The 17,681-nt window shown below is 44.9% G+C and overlaps 7 protein-coding genes across 7 annotated transcripts; 1 reads left to right on the top strand and 6 right to left on the bottom strand.

Moving 5' to 3' along the window:
• Positions 1 to 290: 290 nt before the first annotated feature.
• BDV37DRAFT_280413 (bZIP transcription factor) lies at positions 291 to 1,599 on the bottom strand (the record flags this gene model as incomplete). The annotated part of the gene is made up of 3 exons (XM_032086564.1): positions 291 to 391; positions 446 to 1,358; positions 1,420 to 1,599. The coding sequence occupies 3 exons, from the start codon at positions 1,597 to 1,599 to the stop codon at positions 291 to 293; spliced, it is 1,194 nt and encodes a 397-aa protein (XP_031944122.1).
• Positions 1,600 to 3,261: 1,662 nt separating this feature from the next.
• BDV37DRAFT_280412 (uncharacterized protein) lies at positions 3,262 to 3,786 on the bottom strand (the record flags this gene model as incomplete). The annotated part of the gene is made up of 1 exon (XM_032086563.1): positions 3,262 to 3,786. The coding sequence occupies one exon, from the start codon at positions 3,784 to 3,786 to the stop codon at positions 3,262 to 3,264; it is 525 nt and encodes a 174-aa protein (XP_031944121.1).
• Positions 3,787 to 6,771: 2,985 nt separating this feature from the next.
• On the top strand, positions 6,772 to 7,938 carry BDV37DRAFT_242029 (uncharacterized protein). The gene is made up of 3 exons (XM_032081255.1): positions 6,772 to 7,237; positions 7,296 to 7,524; positions 7,598 to 7,938. The coding sequence occupies exons 1-3, from the start codon at positions 6,849 to 6,851 to the stop codon at positions 7,781 to 7,783; spliced, it is 804 nt and encodes a 267-aa protein (XP_031944120.1). The 5' UTR covers positions 6,772 to 6,848; the 3' UTR covers positions 7,784 to 7,938.
• A 294-nt stretch (positions 7,939 to 8,232) lies between these two features.
• On the bottom strand, positions 8,233 to 9,551 carry BDV37DRAFT_280410 (BTB/POZ domain-containing protein; the record flags this gene model as incomplete). Its single annotated transcript, XM_032086562.1, has 2 exons — positions 8,233 to 8,863; positions 8,917 to 9,551. 2 exons carry the CDS (start codon positions 9,549 to 9,551, stop codon positions 8,233 to 8,235), a joined length of 1,266 nt encoding a protein of 421 aa, XP_031944119.1.
• Positions 9,552 to 11,799: 2,248 nt separating this feature from the next.
• BDV37DRAFT_280409 (uncharacterized protein) lies at positions 11,800 to 12,135 on the bottom strand (the record flags this gene model as incomplete). The annotated part of the gene is made up of 1 exon (XM_032086561.1): positions 11,800 to 12,135. One exon carries the CDS (start codon positions 12,133 to 12,135, stop codon positions 11,800 to 11,802), a length of 336 nt encoding a protein of 111 aa, XP_031944118.1.
• A 1,709-nt stretch (positions 12,136 to 13,844) lies between these two features.
• Positions 13,845 to 14,393, bottom strand: BDV37DRAFT_280408 (uncharacterized protein; the record flags this gene model as incomplete). Its single annotated transcript, XM_032086560.1, has 1 exon — positions 13,845 to 14,393. The coding sequence occupies one exon, from the start codon at positions 14,391 to 14,393 to the stop codon at positions 13,845 to 13,847; it is 549 nt and encodes a 182-aa protein (XP_031944117.1).
• A 705-nt stretch (positions 14,394 to 15,098) lies between these two features.
• BDV37DRAFT_280407 (MFS transporter) lies at positions 15,099 to 17,031 on the bottom strand (the record flags this gene model as incomplete). Its single annotated transcript, XM_032086559.1, has 8 exons — positions 15,099 to 15,140; positions 15,199 to 15,469; positions 15,523 to 15,718; positions 15,768 to 15,809; positions 15,862 to 16,193; positions 16,248 to 16,267; positions 16,324 to 16,590; positions 16,648 to 17,031. 8 exons carry the CDS (start codon positions 17,029 to 17,031, stop codon positions 15,099 to 15,101), a joined length of 1,554 nt encoding a protein of 517 aa, XP_031944116.1.
• Between the last annotated feature and the right edge of the window lie 650 nt (positions 17,032 to 17,681).

The following is a 17,681-nucleotide window of genomic DNA, read 5'->3' as shown; positions in this document are numbered from 1 at the left end:
TTCAGATCTGTCATTACAGCCTGTTTGTTTATGGAAACGCATATGCTGTATTATTGCCTCAACCTGCTGGTAAAACCATAGAAACAATAAAATGAAATAAACTAAATATCTTCCGTTGAAGTCGGAAGGATCATTGAGGCACAATTAACCCTAGAAAGCGAGAACGATTTCTGGCCACGTATCTCATAACAACGTGATCGACCCCAGAGTGGATGGGTGGCACACTTCAACCATTCCCTGCGGACCAATGCTGTAAATATCAGAACTCCATAACCATCCATATATCCCTTTCACACAGTTCCACGCCAGGTACATATTTTAATAGCCTGCTCCACATCGCTACGCCGAAAACCAGGACTGTGGCCGAGGCACATTGCATTGCTTACTAGCGCTAGTAAAGTTAGCCACAGAGACATCACCAGAGGGAAGGGCCAAAAAGACTCACTAACTATCAAAGCTCGAGCGTTGACCACCGATTGGGAGGAGGAATTTCCCATATTTTTTGGGGGCCGAACGAACAGGCGCGCCTCCCTTTCTTGCAAGTAGTTCGCTAATTCCTGGACGTCAAACCAATCGCCCCCGATTTCTCTCAAAGTCTGCGGGTCGAAGTTGGGTAATGGACTATTACTTATTGACTGTGGTTGGTCAAGAGCTGACTGGCATTCCGTCGTTTGGTTTAGAGCTGATAGTTGTTCAAGGTGACTGGATAGGCAAGACGGGACCTCTTTAAAGCTCATGTACGACTTCTTGTTTAGCCGAGCATGCAAGGCGCTTCTGAAGACAGATGTGATACTTGCCCTAGTAAAAAGAGATAAAAGTAGCCGAAACGGTCTTTTGAGGGTAGTTAAAGGGACAGACGAATTGTCAAGTATCAGAAGTCCCTCGTAAAGACAAGCAATCCTGAGTTGTTCTATGAAGTCGGATACTTCCATTACAGTGACATCGCCCGGTTTGAAAAAGAATAGGCTGCTAGGATGATATCTCAAAAGGGATGGTGAAGGCCGAATGTTTGGGAGCGGCCCAGGGCTTCCGCCCTCGGACTGGTCAAGCAGACTTGGCGATATTGGTGCAAAAGAAGATCTTTCGTCATGTGTGACATTGTTCAGACTACCCTCATCGCCGAGGTCCTTCGCTGAAGATAGACATATCTGTACCGTCTCACGCAGACGCTCAGTGAGCTCAGGGTGTGAGGTGAGAACCCGGGATTGGAGCAAGATATCACTCAATTTGATCACCGACTCGCTCATTTTCTGTGCTGCAGCCTCAAGCTGCGCCACGCGCTTGTTTAGAACTTCAACGCCGGCTTCTTTACGGGAGCGATAAGCCCTTTGCGCCAGGCGCACTTGTGTCCGTCGCCGCTGTTGTGCGTGAGTAGATGTACTTTTCATCACGAGGGAAATCACAAACTCAGTAACACACCTCTTTCTTATTTTTCTCTAACCAGGCTTCAATGACTTTGCGCGGTCGCCCACGTTTCCTAGAAGGGATTCGGGCTGTCTTTGTGCTCGCATTTTCTTGTTGGGGTTGAGGTTGAGAGTCTGGTGTCAGACACGAGCTGATAATGGTGTCTGCTGGCGCATGATGATTGTTTTCGCTCATTTTCCCGTAGAGTGAAAGCACTGCGATGGTCAAAACAGGGTCACTGAGGCTAACGAGGCCTAAGCTTGCGATCCAGAGGTCAAAGTCTCGAACTGGAGAACCAGAGGAGTAAAGAGAAAGCGGCTTCTTGACTGTTGAATGACAAAGTCACCTTTTGTACTCGGAATTGAGATTTATATCAGCGGAAGTAGAATTAACATTCAACTGGGAAGCTCTCTCAGCCAATATAATGCAAAATTTGCAAGGATTTGGGGCGCGCAATCGATCCAGGTATACTTCATTTCAGTAATCATTCCGCTCGGCTTTTGGATCACTAATCTAGAATCCCGATATGTTGCGTTCTTCTAGCCGAAGCACGAGGCATCGTTAGTGGCTGAATCAACGATTAGGCTTTAGCTTATGGGCCCGCTAAGGATCCGGCCGGGGTATCGGTAGTTTGTTTAGGGTAATGAGTCTGATCCACCTCAATCCTGCGTCCTTCGGTTTTAAAGAGTCACTAACTCATGAATCATGATTCCTCGTAGCCCCACCCGTCTTTTCTCTTCTATCTAGTTCAGCCGATAACCCATAACTTAGAGTGTACATACGTTGCGTCTATCGCAAACAATCGGATCCAGAAGGTAGCCTTGTACGAAATCATGACTTCCTCTCAGCCCACTCCCCAGAACTTTCGCGTGGTCTCCAAAAGAGTCAGTCGTTGATGTACAAACCATGTCTTAGCCAGTGGGCAGCTCAATGATAGGTCTATCGAGAGCGGGTTTGCTAAATACAATGATATCACTCTTAGCTCTCAGATACTTCGCCGGGAGGGGTTGATTAGCTATGTGACTAGCCTAGTTGATCACTAATCATAAAGGCGAAGAGCAAATATTCCAATGATTACAATTGTTGATTAGATTTTTCAGTTGGTCAATTGATTTCGCTTGGCTAGTACAATTCCCGGCATCCTCGATGGTTAACGGCTATTCAATATTCTATTAACTAGTTTGAAGCAGATGGTTAGGGTTCCTCCAATTGTAAATACATTTATCCAAGGCGACTCTGGAGCAGTCGTGGCGGTTAGGCGCATCTCAAGTGAGCAGTGCAAGGGATCGATTCAATGGTTAGTAAGTTGCGCTGGGCAAGTCGCTTAAATCTATCTACAATGTGTTGGGTAATGGAGACTATTGAGAGGGTATCTCAATCCTCTAGCAATGCTTGTTTCGGACTCCTAGTCACTAGTGTGCTTATGATTTTCATGATGGGTATCCTTAGCCAGTTACCTAAATGAGAATTACTGGGGTATAGTGTAGGGTACCAGCGAACAAGACCCTTAGGAAACCGTAAAACTGGATTTGTACTGGGCAGCCTTACTTTCAATAGCATCATTGAGGGAATTATATGAGGCCCTGTTCCAGTGTATACTTACCATATCTACAGCTAAGTACTCGAAGCTTAAATATGAAGGCAATCTTCCCTTTTGAGTACTTTAATCAAGATCTGGGTTAGTAGGACTCGACTAAGATGCAAAAATAAGTCTAAAGCTGGAAAGGCATTCTGTTCCACATTCTGTGCCATGATTTCCTAGCACAAAGCTCGTTTTGTTTCAGAATCAGCATTGTTAAACCTGGGTCCAATGAAAAAGAAATGCCATCTTTTCTCCTCGTCACTTTATTCTTCCCCTCACTCTCTCGGCACAAGCAATGCCGTCCAAGTAATGGAACCTGAATTCAAGTGCGCAAGTTCTACCACTTGTTTCAATAATTCGAACATTCCCTGATATGCCCCTTCATCCAGCTCTCTGAGATTTGTCAAAAATTCAAACTGGCGCCGCTCAGACCACCGTCTCCCCAACAATGTCAAAATTCCCGCATTTTTCATGTCCTGCAATCGCTTCAGCCACCTATTCTCTCTTTCCAATTGGCTTTTGACCCCGAGCTCAACGAATTTCGCCGTATCTTCCACAGTTGGCTCCTGATCCTGGTCGTTTTGATCTAGCTCAACCAGAAACTCGTCACGGATGCCATTACCACAAAGGCCACCCAGGCCATGACCATCTAGGGAGATAATACTGTATTCCCCCCTTTCAGCAGCGCTAAGGGCGCTTTTGGTCGACTCTACTTTGTATTGTTGTAGAGCAAAAATATAATTGTTCTCATGGCCAAATCCTCTTTCATAAGTCGCGTCAAGACTTGCATAAAAAGGCATTTTCGTATACGAAGATTGACTGAAGATAGCCTTTTAGTTGACCTGGTGTATATCAAATCCTAGGTGACTTTCAAAGAGATATCGAAGACTGAAGGAAGTTTGAGAGGTTGGTATACAAAACATATTGACATTCACGGGGTTTTTTGAGCTATTTATGCTGGACTCTCTATGTGGTGAAATATCTCCTTGTGGAATATACTTTTCAAGCGGGTATATAATCCGGTAGAGACCCATATACTCTGGTACATAGAACCACAACGTAGGTGCAATATTCCTGTTGTTACACAGACCAACAAAGATAATTGCCATGTTTTACCTTGTGGACCGGCAAAAGTCAGGGTATAATGAATGGATGTGTCGGGATTGAGGGTGGCGTCCCTCGTGATAATGGGATTCTTTGTGACTTTGAAGTCCTTTGGAGATAGCCGAGAGATTTTGTATGGGACATCCCTGTATACGACGCCTCAAGGTGACTTTCCGATTGGCATCGATATCAGTGATCCACCCTCAGGAAGTTTCCACATATTGCTTTACTGAAAATCCCTTATTTTGCTCATATAAACTTTCTATATACCATTACTACTATATAGTGGTATGCAATGTTCCACCCCAAGATCGTGGCTTTGTCATGGACTCTTGCAAAGTCATGCCAGATAGGATATTAGACGTATGGTGTGTGCCACTGGAAAGGTAAACAAATAAGATGGCTTTTCCGAGGATATTCCTGCATTATCCGTACTATAGGCTAGAGTCTCGAATACCGAAGAGAAAGTCACATGCCGGATTCTGCCAATAGATGACATATATCAAGCTGACTCCGTTTAGTAACCAGATCTATTCCTACTATCAGTTTAAACAAGGGTGGCTAGTCCCTGATATCAGATAGCTATATTCCGACAGACCCCATCACTAGAGCCATTTCAGGTTGATATAAGCTCTTAATATAGGCTTGACAAAGGATCTTCTCATTGATGAACAGCTAGATATGTACAAGTTACAATTGCTGTGGGGATACAGTTGTCCGACACAAAATAGCATGTGTGCGAGAATTGCACTCTTGAAAAGAGCATTGGAGTATGCCAATGCTGCTGAAAGTACTTGGACCTTATATTTTAAATATTGAAACATATACGAAGTCCAATTTATGACTTGTTAATTTCCCCATTTTTCTTCTTTCCCCTCACAGGGATTACGTTAAATAATTATTTAACATTGGAACAAAAAGTAATAAAGTGCTGGACAACAATTCCCCGTATATTGTAACTTATGAAGCCCCCAAGACTGCCACAACGCACAAGCGAATGGAAAGCTGCAAGCATCAAATAGCACTTGTTGCAAGCCCCTCAATCTCCTATCACTCTCTTGCTCCTATCTTTTCTTCCCAATTTTCTTTCTTCTTTCCAACTCAACGTTACCTTTGCCATCTTCTGAAACCAAACAACAAAACACCAAGACCACAAAGCCCACTCGAGAGATCTCCCATTAACAGACCGTCTATCTGTTACCTTGCTCAATCCTTAGCAACAGATTGAGCTTTTCAGAACCACGCTCCTTCACATCATCCTCTGATGGTATTGATGTATCGTACGACACCAGTAGTATAATTCTATCGCCTTGTACACCTTCCAAGTTATCACTTTGCAGCCACATAGGCTTTGGAGGATGGTATTCAAGACGACATAAGCCATCTTTGATCAACTCCTCATCAACTTCTTGTGGACCTCGTGGCTGAATCGTGTTTAGAATCACATACCAAGCCATTCCTTCTATGCGAATGCTGTTCTGAAGAGTTTAACTGTTGCCGTAGAACGAATAGCTCTCGTAGGTGATTCAGAATGCAAGACAGGATAGGATTAAGGGGATGATGGTGGAGAAACAAGATGAATAGATTCCAGGGGCCATCAGTGAGTATTTATGGTCACCTATTGTACGACACACCAGTTACACGTGGCATTCTCCCTTTAAGTGGCGCCGTCCGTTGTACTGGGTTACTGTATTCCTGTATAAGAATGGAATATGTGGGGTAATATATTGGAAGTCATCTCTTAGACGAAGGTAATTTCCATGGTCTTTATGTCAGCTATACCCGAGGCTATATAGCTTATCATTTCCGGCTTCTAGGTAGCACGGAAGTAGCAAGAGGTTTCCATAGACAAAAATGCGATAGATTGGATTGATGCGAAAGGTATTGGCGTATAGTTTGTTGTACAGAGCATATCATACCTAGAATTTTGTTGATATCGCAACGTCGTGATACTGCGCTGATCTGAAGAACTTTTACCTTTACCGGAGCCATGCACAGACTAGCGACTCTCGTGTCCCGTCATAGAGACCATCGTCATCCGCAGACAAGTTATGAAGCATGCATTTGACTTCTACGTAGGACATGAACAGGTTCTAATGGTAAGGTGACACACTAGAACGGACTGCGAGCTGTTGCAGATAACCTTAGTATCTATTACCATCTATTACCATACTTAGAGAATGTATGGCTCTTCTGTAATATGTTGCTGATGAGCCGAGTCTCATATTCGAAGATGCTCAGGGATTGGAACCTGAAAGTTAAGTATTTATGGTAGGCACGATCTCACCCTGTCCCCATTGCCCCAACATCATCAAGCGCGCCCATTCTGTACCCAAGAATAGAGCGAAAACTGCCCCGTCAATCAATACAAGCGCTTTGAAGCTATATGAAGCAAACTGAGTCCACGATAGATTAAGCGACGCTGTGGCTTATAGTATTGGCCATTCAACCAGCATATACAAGCGCTGGGTCTGCATAGGTATTCGAGAGGGTTGTGTGGAGTCACTGGAGTGTTCCGGCGGCTAACTACGCTAACCTCCCGTTGGGCGATATGCGGGTCGCCCAGCGACCGCGATCACCGCCTTGGCGGCGTACCCGTAAATAGAAACCGACGTTGAGAACTTGAGATCATTCTGTTCCGACTTTGATCTGGGTATAAAGGCCACCGGCGCCGTAACGACGGCCATCATTCTCTCTTTACCCTAGCTCTGAATTACTCTCGTATTCTGCCTCCCCATGTCACTTCATCATCTTCATCATGTCGGTGCCCGAGTCTCCAAAGCGCCGGCAACTACGGAAGGCGCTACGTGCCCTTACAAACCATGTTGCAGGGCTCAAGGAGCATGAATTTGATGTAAATCAAGCGAAGGCACAAAATATCCACATCCTACCGATGGATCTAGACCAACAGTCCCCGTCCAGGCCGACCTTTTTTGCATCACGCTCTCCCGACCTATTGTTTAGTCCCGATGACTCTTATGACCATAGAACACCCCCAGGTTTTTGTAACCTTGATTCAATCCCCCGAAAGTTTCGGGAACCCAGGGACGGTGCACGTAACATACTGGAATACTTCCACCATTATGTTTATGCCTGCGCTTTGTTCAGTAAAGATTGGGTTCTCAATGAGCCATGGTGTCCTGTGAGGTAAGATCCCCTGGTGGTTTCCCTTTCAGTTCGACTTGTCTTCTCACACAAAACACAGCCTTGGTGATGTGCCCTTTGTGAACCTGAATGACCATAGCTCTCCTGAGTTTGTAACATCAAACGCTTGTCAGGTTAAGGATGGTCCATATCCACACCTCAAAGCCATGGTTTATAATAATCTGGACGGTGCCGACGATATTATTCTGCGAGGAGAGGTAACGATAGCCCTGCGCTTGATCATTGCGCAAATGAGGCGAAATCGCTTCATCGAGCACATGACTGCACCGGTAATTTTACCTTGCCTTCTGGATCCTGAGTACATTTAGGAAACGAAAAACTAAATCAAGTGGGGTTGGACAGGTTCTTCTTTTTTCCTTTATGGGACCCCAGCAGGTTCGGCTGGTCGAAGCATATTTCAACGGTAGTTCCGTGGTAGTACGCCCATCCCGGCTTTTTGATCTTCGCACAAAGAACGAGGCTGTTCTTAAAGAGTTGGGTCAGTGGTTCTTCGGGCCGCCGATTGGGAACACCAAGGAATGCCCCTAGTCGTATTTCTAGCCTTTTCTCCAAGTATGGTTTGTGTTTATGGTGGCGCGTATTGGGGTCTGACTCTTAGGTTGGTTTAGGCGTTCCTGTGTTTTCCTATTCCTTCTAGTTTTGCTTTTAATTTCAGGTCATTTCGACTATTCCGTCTGTAATGTTCTCCAAATCAAGCTCATGACTCGTCGTTTTGAAAATTCCAACCCTGAACCCTTCCATACCACGAGACTGTACACTTCCAGAGTCAAAAGGAGATAGTTTCAATTGAATGTGTATCTCCACTAGACATTGTGATATTGCATATAGCACTTCAATCAATTTGAAGATTTTCTCAAGCGGTTTCGAGGTCATAAAGTGGCAGGTTGAAGGCAAGCCTTGAGCTTCTCACAGTGGTGAGAAACATTCTCCGCACTTGAGTATACCTGTGGTACCTGTTAGTGTCATTCTACTGAATATCACTGCTTCGCTGCCAGAGAGGCCTGTACAATCTCCTTCTCTAGCTGTACCATCCTTTCCATCATCTCGCTTGAGAATAAATACGCGAAATGAGGGAAGCTCTTAAGTACTCTGTGAAACGGGTCAGATTCTTTGAGAGTCGGAATATGACGGGTTGCAAATTGCGCTACAATACTCTGCAACTTTAGATTTGCAGGAGTAGGCAGCTCATAGACATATTCAACAAGTTGGATAAAGTCCGCATCATTCCACTGATGTATCAGATCTGATACCAACTTTTTCTCGGCGAGGTCTCTAAGCCCGCTGATGGCGTATTTATCAGCAGTAACATGCATCATAGCATTGGCATATGTAGGGATTGTGGCACTATCGTGTCCATTAACCTGCTCCTGAGAGCTTTGGGCTTTTACTTCATGGACGAGCTCGGCGTCGTCATAGTCCTCCCGGTAGAGATAGTCAAGCATCTTTTTGATGATTAAAGGGTGATCGGTAACTGTGATCTCCTTTGATCCGCCCTTAATAGCATCATAGAAGGAGCCCGACTGTGGACAGACGATACAACAATGCGCATTGAAAATTGTCAGTCCACATTTAATCTTTAGGTCCGAAAAATCGCCATTATCTCGGATACTTTTTCATGTTAGATATTATTCTGCAGATAAGAAGGGTTAGGGTAAGCTTACTTTGATAGCAAAGAAAGGAGAGCGCTGGATCCCGTGGATACATTCTGGGCGCAGAGGTTTCTCTCTGACTGAGCGGGGAACTCGATGGGCTGTGGGCTTTCTTGTTTTGGCTTTGACTCTTGGTTAAGTGCTGGCTCTGGCTCTCGTTCCGGCTCTGGCTCTCGTTCCGGCTCTGGCTCTGGCTCTGGCTCTGGCTCTGGCTCAGACACCCGTACATGATCCTCCGCTATAGGCTCCGGCGTCGCAGGAGGCCATACGAAATCCTTACCAGGCACAGGCAACCCTTCCTTCTTTAGCTTTTTCGTTCGTTTCCTCCTATAACTAAAACCGAGACTGTCCCAGTTCCTATAGAGTGGATGATCAGGAAGCTTAGCTGTCAATACAGGTTCCGGGTCTGGCGCGTCCACTGGTTCTGGTTCTGGTTCAGGCTGAGGCTCGGGTTCTAACTCTTTTTCAGGATCTTGTGCTTCCACGGGTGGTACACGCTGCGTCCATAATTCCTCCGGGCCAGGGTTGCCGTGACCAGAAGTAACTTGATCTCTAAAATGGAACCCAAAATCTGATGGGGTATCCATGGTATCGGCCATCGGCGTAGATACCCACTGCTGTACATCCTCTGATGTGTCGTTATCCATACCTACCAGAGCTCAATGGAGGGGTAAAAAGATGAAGAAGAAAGAAGGTTAAATAGAAGGAAGGCAGAGGGGTGTAAATAATACCATAGTGCCCATGAGCATGGATATTAGGAGCATGACTCGCCTTCTGAGTCTGCCACGTCACAACACGCGGGGTAGGTATCTACTATGTAAGGAATCGCTGTCTGACTATGCAGCGTATGGGTAAGATCTGGGACTATATTCTCAATTTGCCAAGCTGATCATATCTTAAGTAGAGGCCAGCAGTATAGTTATATGCTGCATTATTAATTCCATTTAGTGGGTCAATCCTACAAGAGGAAGTGTGTACTTGGTGCTCTTGCAAGGATGTGTGTAAACAGGTACTATGATTTATAGCTGCTCGCCGCCACCGGTGCTATGTACATCGTATTAACATGAATACGAGTTTGATACATATTGGTTTATTTACAAACCCTTGCATTGGAGAGCGTTTATCAGGATTCGGAACTACAGCTGGCATATCATGCAAGGTGACATTGTTCAAAATTGTATGATTTTCTGGGATTTGAATTGATTATACAATATCTTAGCAACTGTTTTTCGTACAATGCAGACAATGAGTAGATACCGTCAAAGAGTAGAGTTCAAAGATTGTGAGAAAGAAGTCTTAATGTATTTTTCTGTCCAGCATAACTGAGGGAAAGCAAAGAATATCATAGCCGAATATCACCCAGTTTCTCCCATGCAAACAATTACCCTTCTTCACTTCGAATTTTCCTAGCTGCTGGGACATTTCGTTTTCAAGCAACGGGGCCTCTTCAGCACCAGTGATATTGTAGCAACATATCACATAGAACTGAAATACAGCCTACCAGCGTGAACTCCGACTAGAACTATAGCTGCTGATCATCTCTATCAATCCCTTGGTCATACAGCTTGATGCATATTTCCGCGATGGTGCACCCCAATCATCTGCTCAATCTTCCAACCTTACCCAATGGGCATATATGTCATCAAAAGGTGGATAGTCAAAGATCTCCAGTTGATCAAGGTCAACACGCCATGTGCATTCCTCGTAAAATCGGATCCAGAAATGTCTGTTTGAGGCCCGTAGAATTCTGGACCTGGGTTGGTGAGCGGACTGAGTTCTAACACACACATAATAAGGCATTTCGTGCTATGTAAGGGTGGGCCTCTATGAGCTATTTTTATTAAAGACCTTGCTTCGTTCTTCTTGCTTTTGCAGAGTAGGGATATTGTGTTCATATAGATTGAAATTACATAGGCCCTACAAGCTTACTGAAAGCGAGACACGGCGTGCTATTTATGTCTATACCGAACTAGTCTCAGATCGACGGCAACTTCAGAAGAGCTTGCCAGCCATGGAGGTCTCCAGGAGTGTTCAGACACCATAGTCCGTACGCAGATGAATATCCCCGGTGAGTTCCACAACCTGTTCCTAGTGGCTGATTCTTCTATCTGGGAACTTAGCGAAAATGAAGCGGGATTCGCAGGCTTGCCGGAATTCTGCGTACTGTTGCACTACTGCATTTGCATACACGGGAGAGTACCAGGTAGGATCAATATCCTTCTACATGTACTAAAGGAATATGGAGTGTATTCAGCTTTTGAATCTATTGATTCTGCTAAGCTCCTGTCCCCATGCCCGATACCTTGGATAAACTGGAACTTGTAATCTCAACTCTCCTGCTTTGAAAACTGTACGAAAGTGCCATATCACTACCCCAATTTATGTTATAGTGATCTGTTTAATGTTAATTTACTAACGCTGGGCAATCGGTAATGAGAAAAAATTATTTCTACCAAAGGACAGGCTCACAGTTAGTGCAGTTCAGGAACTGCCGAAGAAAAGAAAGCGAAGTTCTTAATTCGGTTACAACTGGGATATAGGAGGCCTTCAGACGCTTTATATCGCATAGCACTTATAAAGAGATAATAATTGCCTGCTGTAACTCAGAACTCAACGGAGCTACGAGTTCCTAAGAACTACCATACAGCAAACGTAGCAATGCGCATATAAACTCACTTTACTTTATATCCCAGAGCACTTGATAATACAAGACACCTCTTGAATACCCCAAGATGGATATGATGCGGTCCTTACAATGAACTATGATTGAACGTTTAAAATCACACGCGTAGTTGAATTTGATTTTTTGACATAGAGTCTATTGTAAACTCCTTGCTACCAAATGCCGATGATTGCCGGCGTGATACACCCTTGTACATGACAAATGTGCCATCATCATTCCAAAGACCTCGCCTTTTGACGGGCGATAAAACAAAGGGTGTCCAAAGCCTCAATAAAATCTCCGTCAGTCGATAATGGAAACCGGTCCCTTCTATCCCAGACCCCGTTGTCGCCATAGAGTGGACACCACCAAACCGTTGTGTTATCTTCTTCTGGTGGTATTGCACCTTGATCAAGGATCTTGAATTTATTCTTCTTAGCGTGGCGTTTAACCAAATACAAAAGCTTTGGGTCATCCTCAGATAGCCTGGCCTGTAAATCGTGGGGATAGTCGACCTCTTTCTTGAAAACGAACACCACACATAACTTCTCGCTCGACGGGGTAGACATATTGACTTGTTCGGTGGATGAAAGTAAGCGGAGCAACTGATGATGATAAAATATGAGTAGCAGGCTGAGAGCTTGGATGGAAGGACCTTTGGGAACTCAGGGGGGTATTTATACCAAGCCCATCCTACGCCGAAGAGATAGCCCAGTGGCAATATGCTGCCGATTGTGGATAATCCCATATAGTGGATTGTTGGCACGGTATAAGGCTAATTCGTAGGTGTAATATCCTGTACCGCACATCCAAATGGGCTATACTCCGTCCATTTACCTTCGTACGACGCCACATAAGCTGGTATTACACTGGAATGGTAGCAAATATGTGACAATATGGGCTCTTTCCTTTGCACAATTGCCGACAAAGATAAGGAAATTTTCGTATGCGGAATTTAGCCCAAGGTGTTGCAACTTACCCTTGCAAGGGTTTCGGATAGGTCTAAAATGCTACTCCCCTACCACTGTATCATTGGTTCAATAAACTGATGAACATCTGAACATCTGATACTGAGGTAGTAATCAACACCCATTGTCTATAGTGGTGGCCCTTTCAGAGTTTCGTACAATGAGAACCGAAGCTACTAGCATCCAGTGGAACTTGAACAAAGAGGCGTTTGGTAAAAGCCGTTATGTTCACGAAATATACCCAGAGGGACAATGGCCTTGTGAAACAATGGCCTTCGAGAGCATATACCTCTTTGCTTTTGCCGAGATGGTATGAGGATATGATGTTGGGGAAGTTCAGTGCGAGAATATCGGGGATAATAATCAATGATAGGGCTAGGCATTTTGGGAATAGTTGTAGAAGTGGTTTCATGCATTCTCGCTTGGGGGAAAGCAAAGCCTGACTGTAGTGTGCTTTGTCTCATACTTCGCGGTAAGGAGTGGTAGTGATGCTACAAGAAAGAAATCGGCCTTAAGGCACGGTATAGAGGCGGGTTCAATAGTAATGGAACTCTGCCTCTAATGATCCATTTCCTGAGTCCTTGACACTTTTCATTATCTCATCCTTCCCTGCCTCCAATCATTCAGCAGTGTGCAAATGTTGGATAACGATGGTAGCATCCTGGTTATAGTCTCCACAGCGTAGGGATTAAATGTTAAGTCAAACATGCCCCATACAATATCATTGATGTAGAGCTTGTCATATTACTGGCAATGGTTATTCTGTTGCGCAGATCAAGGATAGCTACGCAAAGTTGCTATACTATTCGTCAAATATTTAGTTATAGTACGTTGAGGGATGTATAATTATATAGCCTGCATATCCAAGGGTATACTGTTCAACATACAAGGCTGGGGTTGTCTATTTTGCACTTGCGATGATAGATTATGAGACGTCATAGGGCTAAAATCTATCTTATATGCTTGAGGAAGTTTTGCTGGGCCTGAATGGCCCTTTTTTCGTTTTCTATTTTTTATCCAGTTTTTGAGGTAATGATGTCAAGACATGATAAAGTCCAAAAGCACACCTTCGATATTCTAGTCAAAAAGAAATGGAAAAGGATGCAAATAACGCTACATGATAAGTAAAAGACCGTTTCCCTCTTCCTCATACACTGCGCCCTCCCATCCTCGGCTTTACTTCTTCGTTGTCTAAAGGAACGACAGTAGCAGGTACCAGCCTGCTTGGAGTAGCCATTCTAGGAAATAGGAAAGATAAACTGATGGCCTCAAATAACCATTCACGCCCGCCCCCCACACAGCGTAAAGCTTTAGAGAATGTTATCATCAACAGACATATCGACTTTGTAAAGACTCTCGAATGCTTCACAGATAAGATATTGAAATTCCCGAAGACCATGCTTTTCAGCAGCGTCGAATACCTTCTCAAGCGCCTCCCACTTCTGCTTATTCAGGTTCAGTATAGCTTCGTTAGCTTCTTGGAGCACTTTCCGAAAGCTTCTCAGTACTTCCACCTCAGTTGGCGTATGCCCATCTGAATTTACTAGAACACACATGATATGTTTATTCTCGTCAAGGGTTTCGTCAAAGGTGACTAGTTCCTCACGGTAAAAGATCTCCCACTTTCCTTTCGCCAGAAGAGTTCCACAGGCTGGATAGAATATTGTGTAGCCGTCCTTGCGTGAGACATCTGCTGTGACCTTCGCGTAGCAATATTTGCCTATTCGTGGGGGGAGATCTTCCTCTTTTCCTTCGGATTCTCTGCCTTTGCCTTTGTCGCCTTTTTTGCCTTTTCCGTCGTCTGTGCGATGCCACTCGTAGTACTTGTTAGTGCGCTTGTAGGTGCGCTCAGTAAACATATTTGGTCCTTTTGAACAAATTTGATGGGTGGGTTGTAGAAATGGGACGGAGAAGAAATGTAATATAGATGAACTGTTATCCTAGATCGATCGAAGACTGGGTGGACTTCATGGAGGGTTTTATGTTGGATCATTCTGGGCACAACCCACATGTTGAATGACTATGACTGGGTTGCGGCTTCCATATTCATCAATGGATGAATTTGAAACACTCTTTTATCACATGATACGGTCACAGAGTTCTCGCAATCTGGATCAGGTAAAGGCCAACAGTCCAAGGATTATTATTATATTTATATAGTGGAGGGTAGCATGCAGGAGGATGTATCAATGCCAGATACACAGGGGTCTGTTTCAGAGCGGCTCTATATGCCGTTCCGCTTAACGGTACTTTCGGGGTAGTTCGGTAATGAGTAAACAATGGCCTGGTACTTATATATGACCGCGGGGACGGAGCTTCCAGGGATGACGGCATCGTCTCAACACCCTGGCCGTGTTACCAGGGATCATATCTTCTTTCTCTTCTGTACAACAGGGAGTTTTCTCCTGGGCAATGCTGCTTTATCGACGAAAATAGCTGGGTATAGGGGGGTTCGCGTGATCGACGGTTTCGTCCATGCTCGAATAGAGCTGTCTGAATTCATTGTCACAAGTCGCCGGCCAGGGTGTCGATAGATGCTCCGTAACATAAGGGGGACGAGGTTTCTAATTGGCGTACTTGCTCCAAGAGCGGAGTCTTTTACCGTACTGTTTGAGTGTTGATTAGAGAGGGGGTTGATCTCCAAGAAATTGGGAGCTTGCTTACGCGTTCCAGAATGAAGGGTAGAGGAACCATAGCAATGGATATGAATCCTAGCGTGCTCGATGCCCATCCAATGCCCAGTGACTGTAACATCCTCGGAGCGGCTAAAGGCAACGCTCCGCCGAATGAACTTCGGAAGAATGTGTTGCCGGCGAATACGCTTGCCACATATCTTGGATAAGACTCTCCCAGGTAGTTAAGGACAGACTGAAAGGTGAGGTAGAATCCCGGTGCGAAGAAGGCTGTACCGATGATAGGGACAATCCAGTGCACGCTTTTATGGTAATTAGTGGCTGGTCTGAGAGGCGCTTACCATGGTGGACTTACCTTTCACGAGAGGTCCATGCAAAAATGAAGAGGCAAACCGGGATACAGATGGCTCCGACCTGTCCAGGGACAAGGCGGGCTTCGGGCTCAACAATGGCTTCCGGTCTCGCAACTCGTGGCTGATACGAGAAATATAACCACAGCAGGTATACAATGACGGACACGACTGCGCCCGCAAGAATACCAAAGAATGCAACTGAAAGGACTGTCAGGCCAAATATTGCAGGCGTTAGGGGGATACTTACGGCCTTGTTGTAATGCGGTGAAGTGGTAGATTCCGTCAAAAACTAGAGCGATCGTGAGCGAAAGCATATAGGTTATCTTCGAATAGTGACATACCAAATGGGAAAAATTCAAACCATAAATATAGTATCCCGTATATCAACATAGTGTGCATATTGACAAAGAGAATGACCGGGTCCATGCAAGCAAGTTTGAAATCGTCCATTGTCTGCTTTACTATGCGTATGACAAGGTTAGACTCTGGCGTGTCAATGTCCGCTTGACTTTGGTAAATAGGATTGCCTGTCTGGTCACGGAGTCGCTGGGCTCGACGAAGAAGGATATTCGAATACAAGGTCTCAGGCAGCAGGAAGAAAATAAACACGGTGGTGAAAGCTGTGACACCGGAAAGAAGCCATAGAGTTGCAGTCCATGTCTCCCAACGCTCGCTGCACGTATACCATCAGCATGAGACTGCCGTATAAGGCGAATTTAACACGTACATTACCAGTGTACCAAGAATCTAGTCCTCACAGTAAGTAAAAGCACTGAAAATAGAATCGGGAAAAATTCGCATACCGGTCCTAAAATAGGCCCACACACTCCGCTGACTGCGTACAATGCAATGGCATACGGGATTTCGGTGGGTCCATATACCTCCATCAGCGTAGCACCACCTACACTAATTGGTGCACTCCCAATGAAGCCGCCGAAAAATCTCAATATGAGAATAGTATGCAGGTTCTTTGCTACCGCAGTACCTATATTAAATAAACAAAAAGCAAGAGAGCCGAGAACATAAACTGGTGTACGTCCAATAGATGGCAAGTTCGATACCGGTGAAAGCTAGAGTACATTTTATCGTCAGCGTATTCCTACTCTTAAATAAGTCGGTATACGTACAATGAGTGGCCCAATGCCATATGCAATAACGAAAAGAGAGAGTCCCAGGGTACCCTCTGCAGTGGTAGCGCCAAAGGCCTCTTCGATCCCCGGAATGCTTGGTGTGAAGATTGCCGACGCCGCATAAAAGCTGAAGTTCAGGAGCATAACATCCACCATTACGATCGTCTTGGCTAACGTGGGCCAATTTCTGGGCATATCTGGATCCTCGGGTCCGTTGAAATCGACCAATTTGTAGCGAGTGGCCCCATGGCAAGTAGAAGAGCTTGAACTCGTGGTTTCTTCCTCCTTTGGAATATCAAGATCACGATGTGGGAATGTCCGGCCATTTGTTACAAAATTCAGTAACCGTCCGAATGAGCTTTCGCGAAGTAGGATGTCCATCGTGGAGATGGCGTGAATTCACAAAATCACTTTTGTGTTTGCAAATGAAAGACAACGGCGGATCAATTGATAGTTCTGTTTAGGTTGAGATCAAGGTCGAAATTACTTATTCAGCCATGTATTTCAACGTCCATGGCAAACATTATATATGCACTAACTCAGAGGCGATCGATACGTTGATCAAGGCGCCTAGCTCGGAATTCCGAGGCATATCCCTTTCTGTCCAATGAAACTCCACTCTTAAACCCTATCTCCGTACCCGTTTCAAGCAGTGATCGGAATTCCGTGCATCCTCCAAGAGTCTAGTATTAAGCTCGGAATGCCAGTAAATGTCTTAATATTCCGTGGAATATAAATTCTAAGTGCATGGAAAAGTATGAACTTGGCGAATCTATAAGATACTCCACCTGAAGACCCAAGTTTATCAACATGCAAAAAAGCTATCTTTATTCAATCTACCGAAATATGACGCCCGTGAACCACAGGAGGCAAGTAAAACAATTAGGAACAGTCAAATCAAAGAAAAGAAGGAAAGGTCCGAAGGAGACAATACCCTATCGAGAATTGGGACGAGTTTAACTGTCTCATGGACGCGCAGAAACATAACGCTGTAGCATCCCTATCATGGTGGCAACGTCGTCGGGCCACGG

Source organism: Aspergillus pseudonomiae (assembly GCF_009193645.1).
Source record: "Aspergillus pseudonomiae strain CBS 119388 unplaced genomic scaffold BDV37scaffold_14, whole genome shotgun sequence".
In the NCBI taxonomy this organism is placed as follows: Eukaryota; Fungi; Ascomycota; class Eurotiomycetes; order Eurotiales; family Aspergillaceae; genus Aspergillus; species Aspergillus pseudonomiae.
The sequence above is the reverse complement of the archived record's forward strand: the minus strand, read 5'-3'. Positions and strand labels throughout refer to the sequence as shown.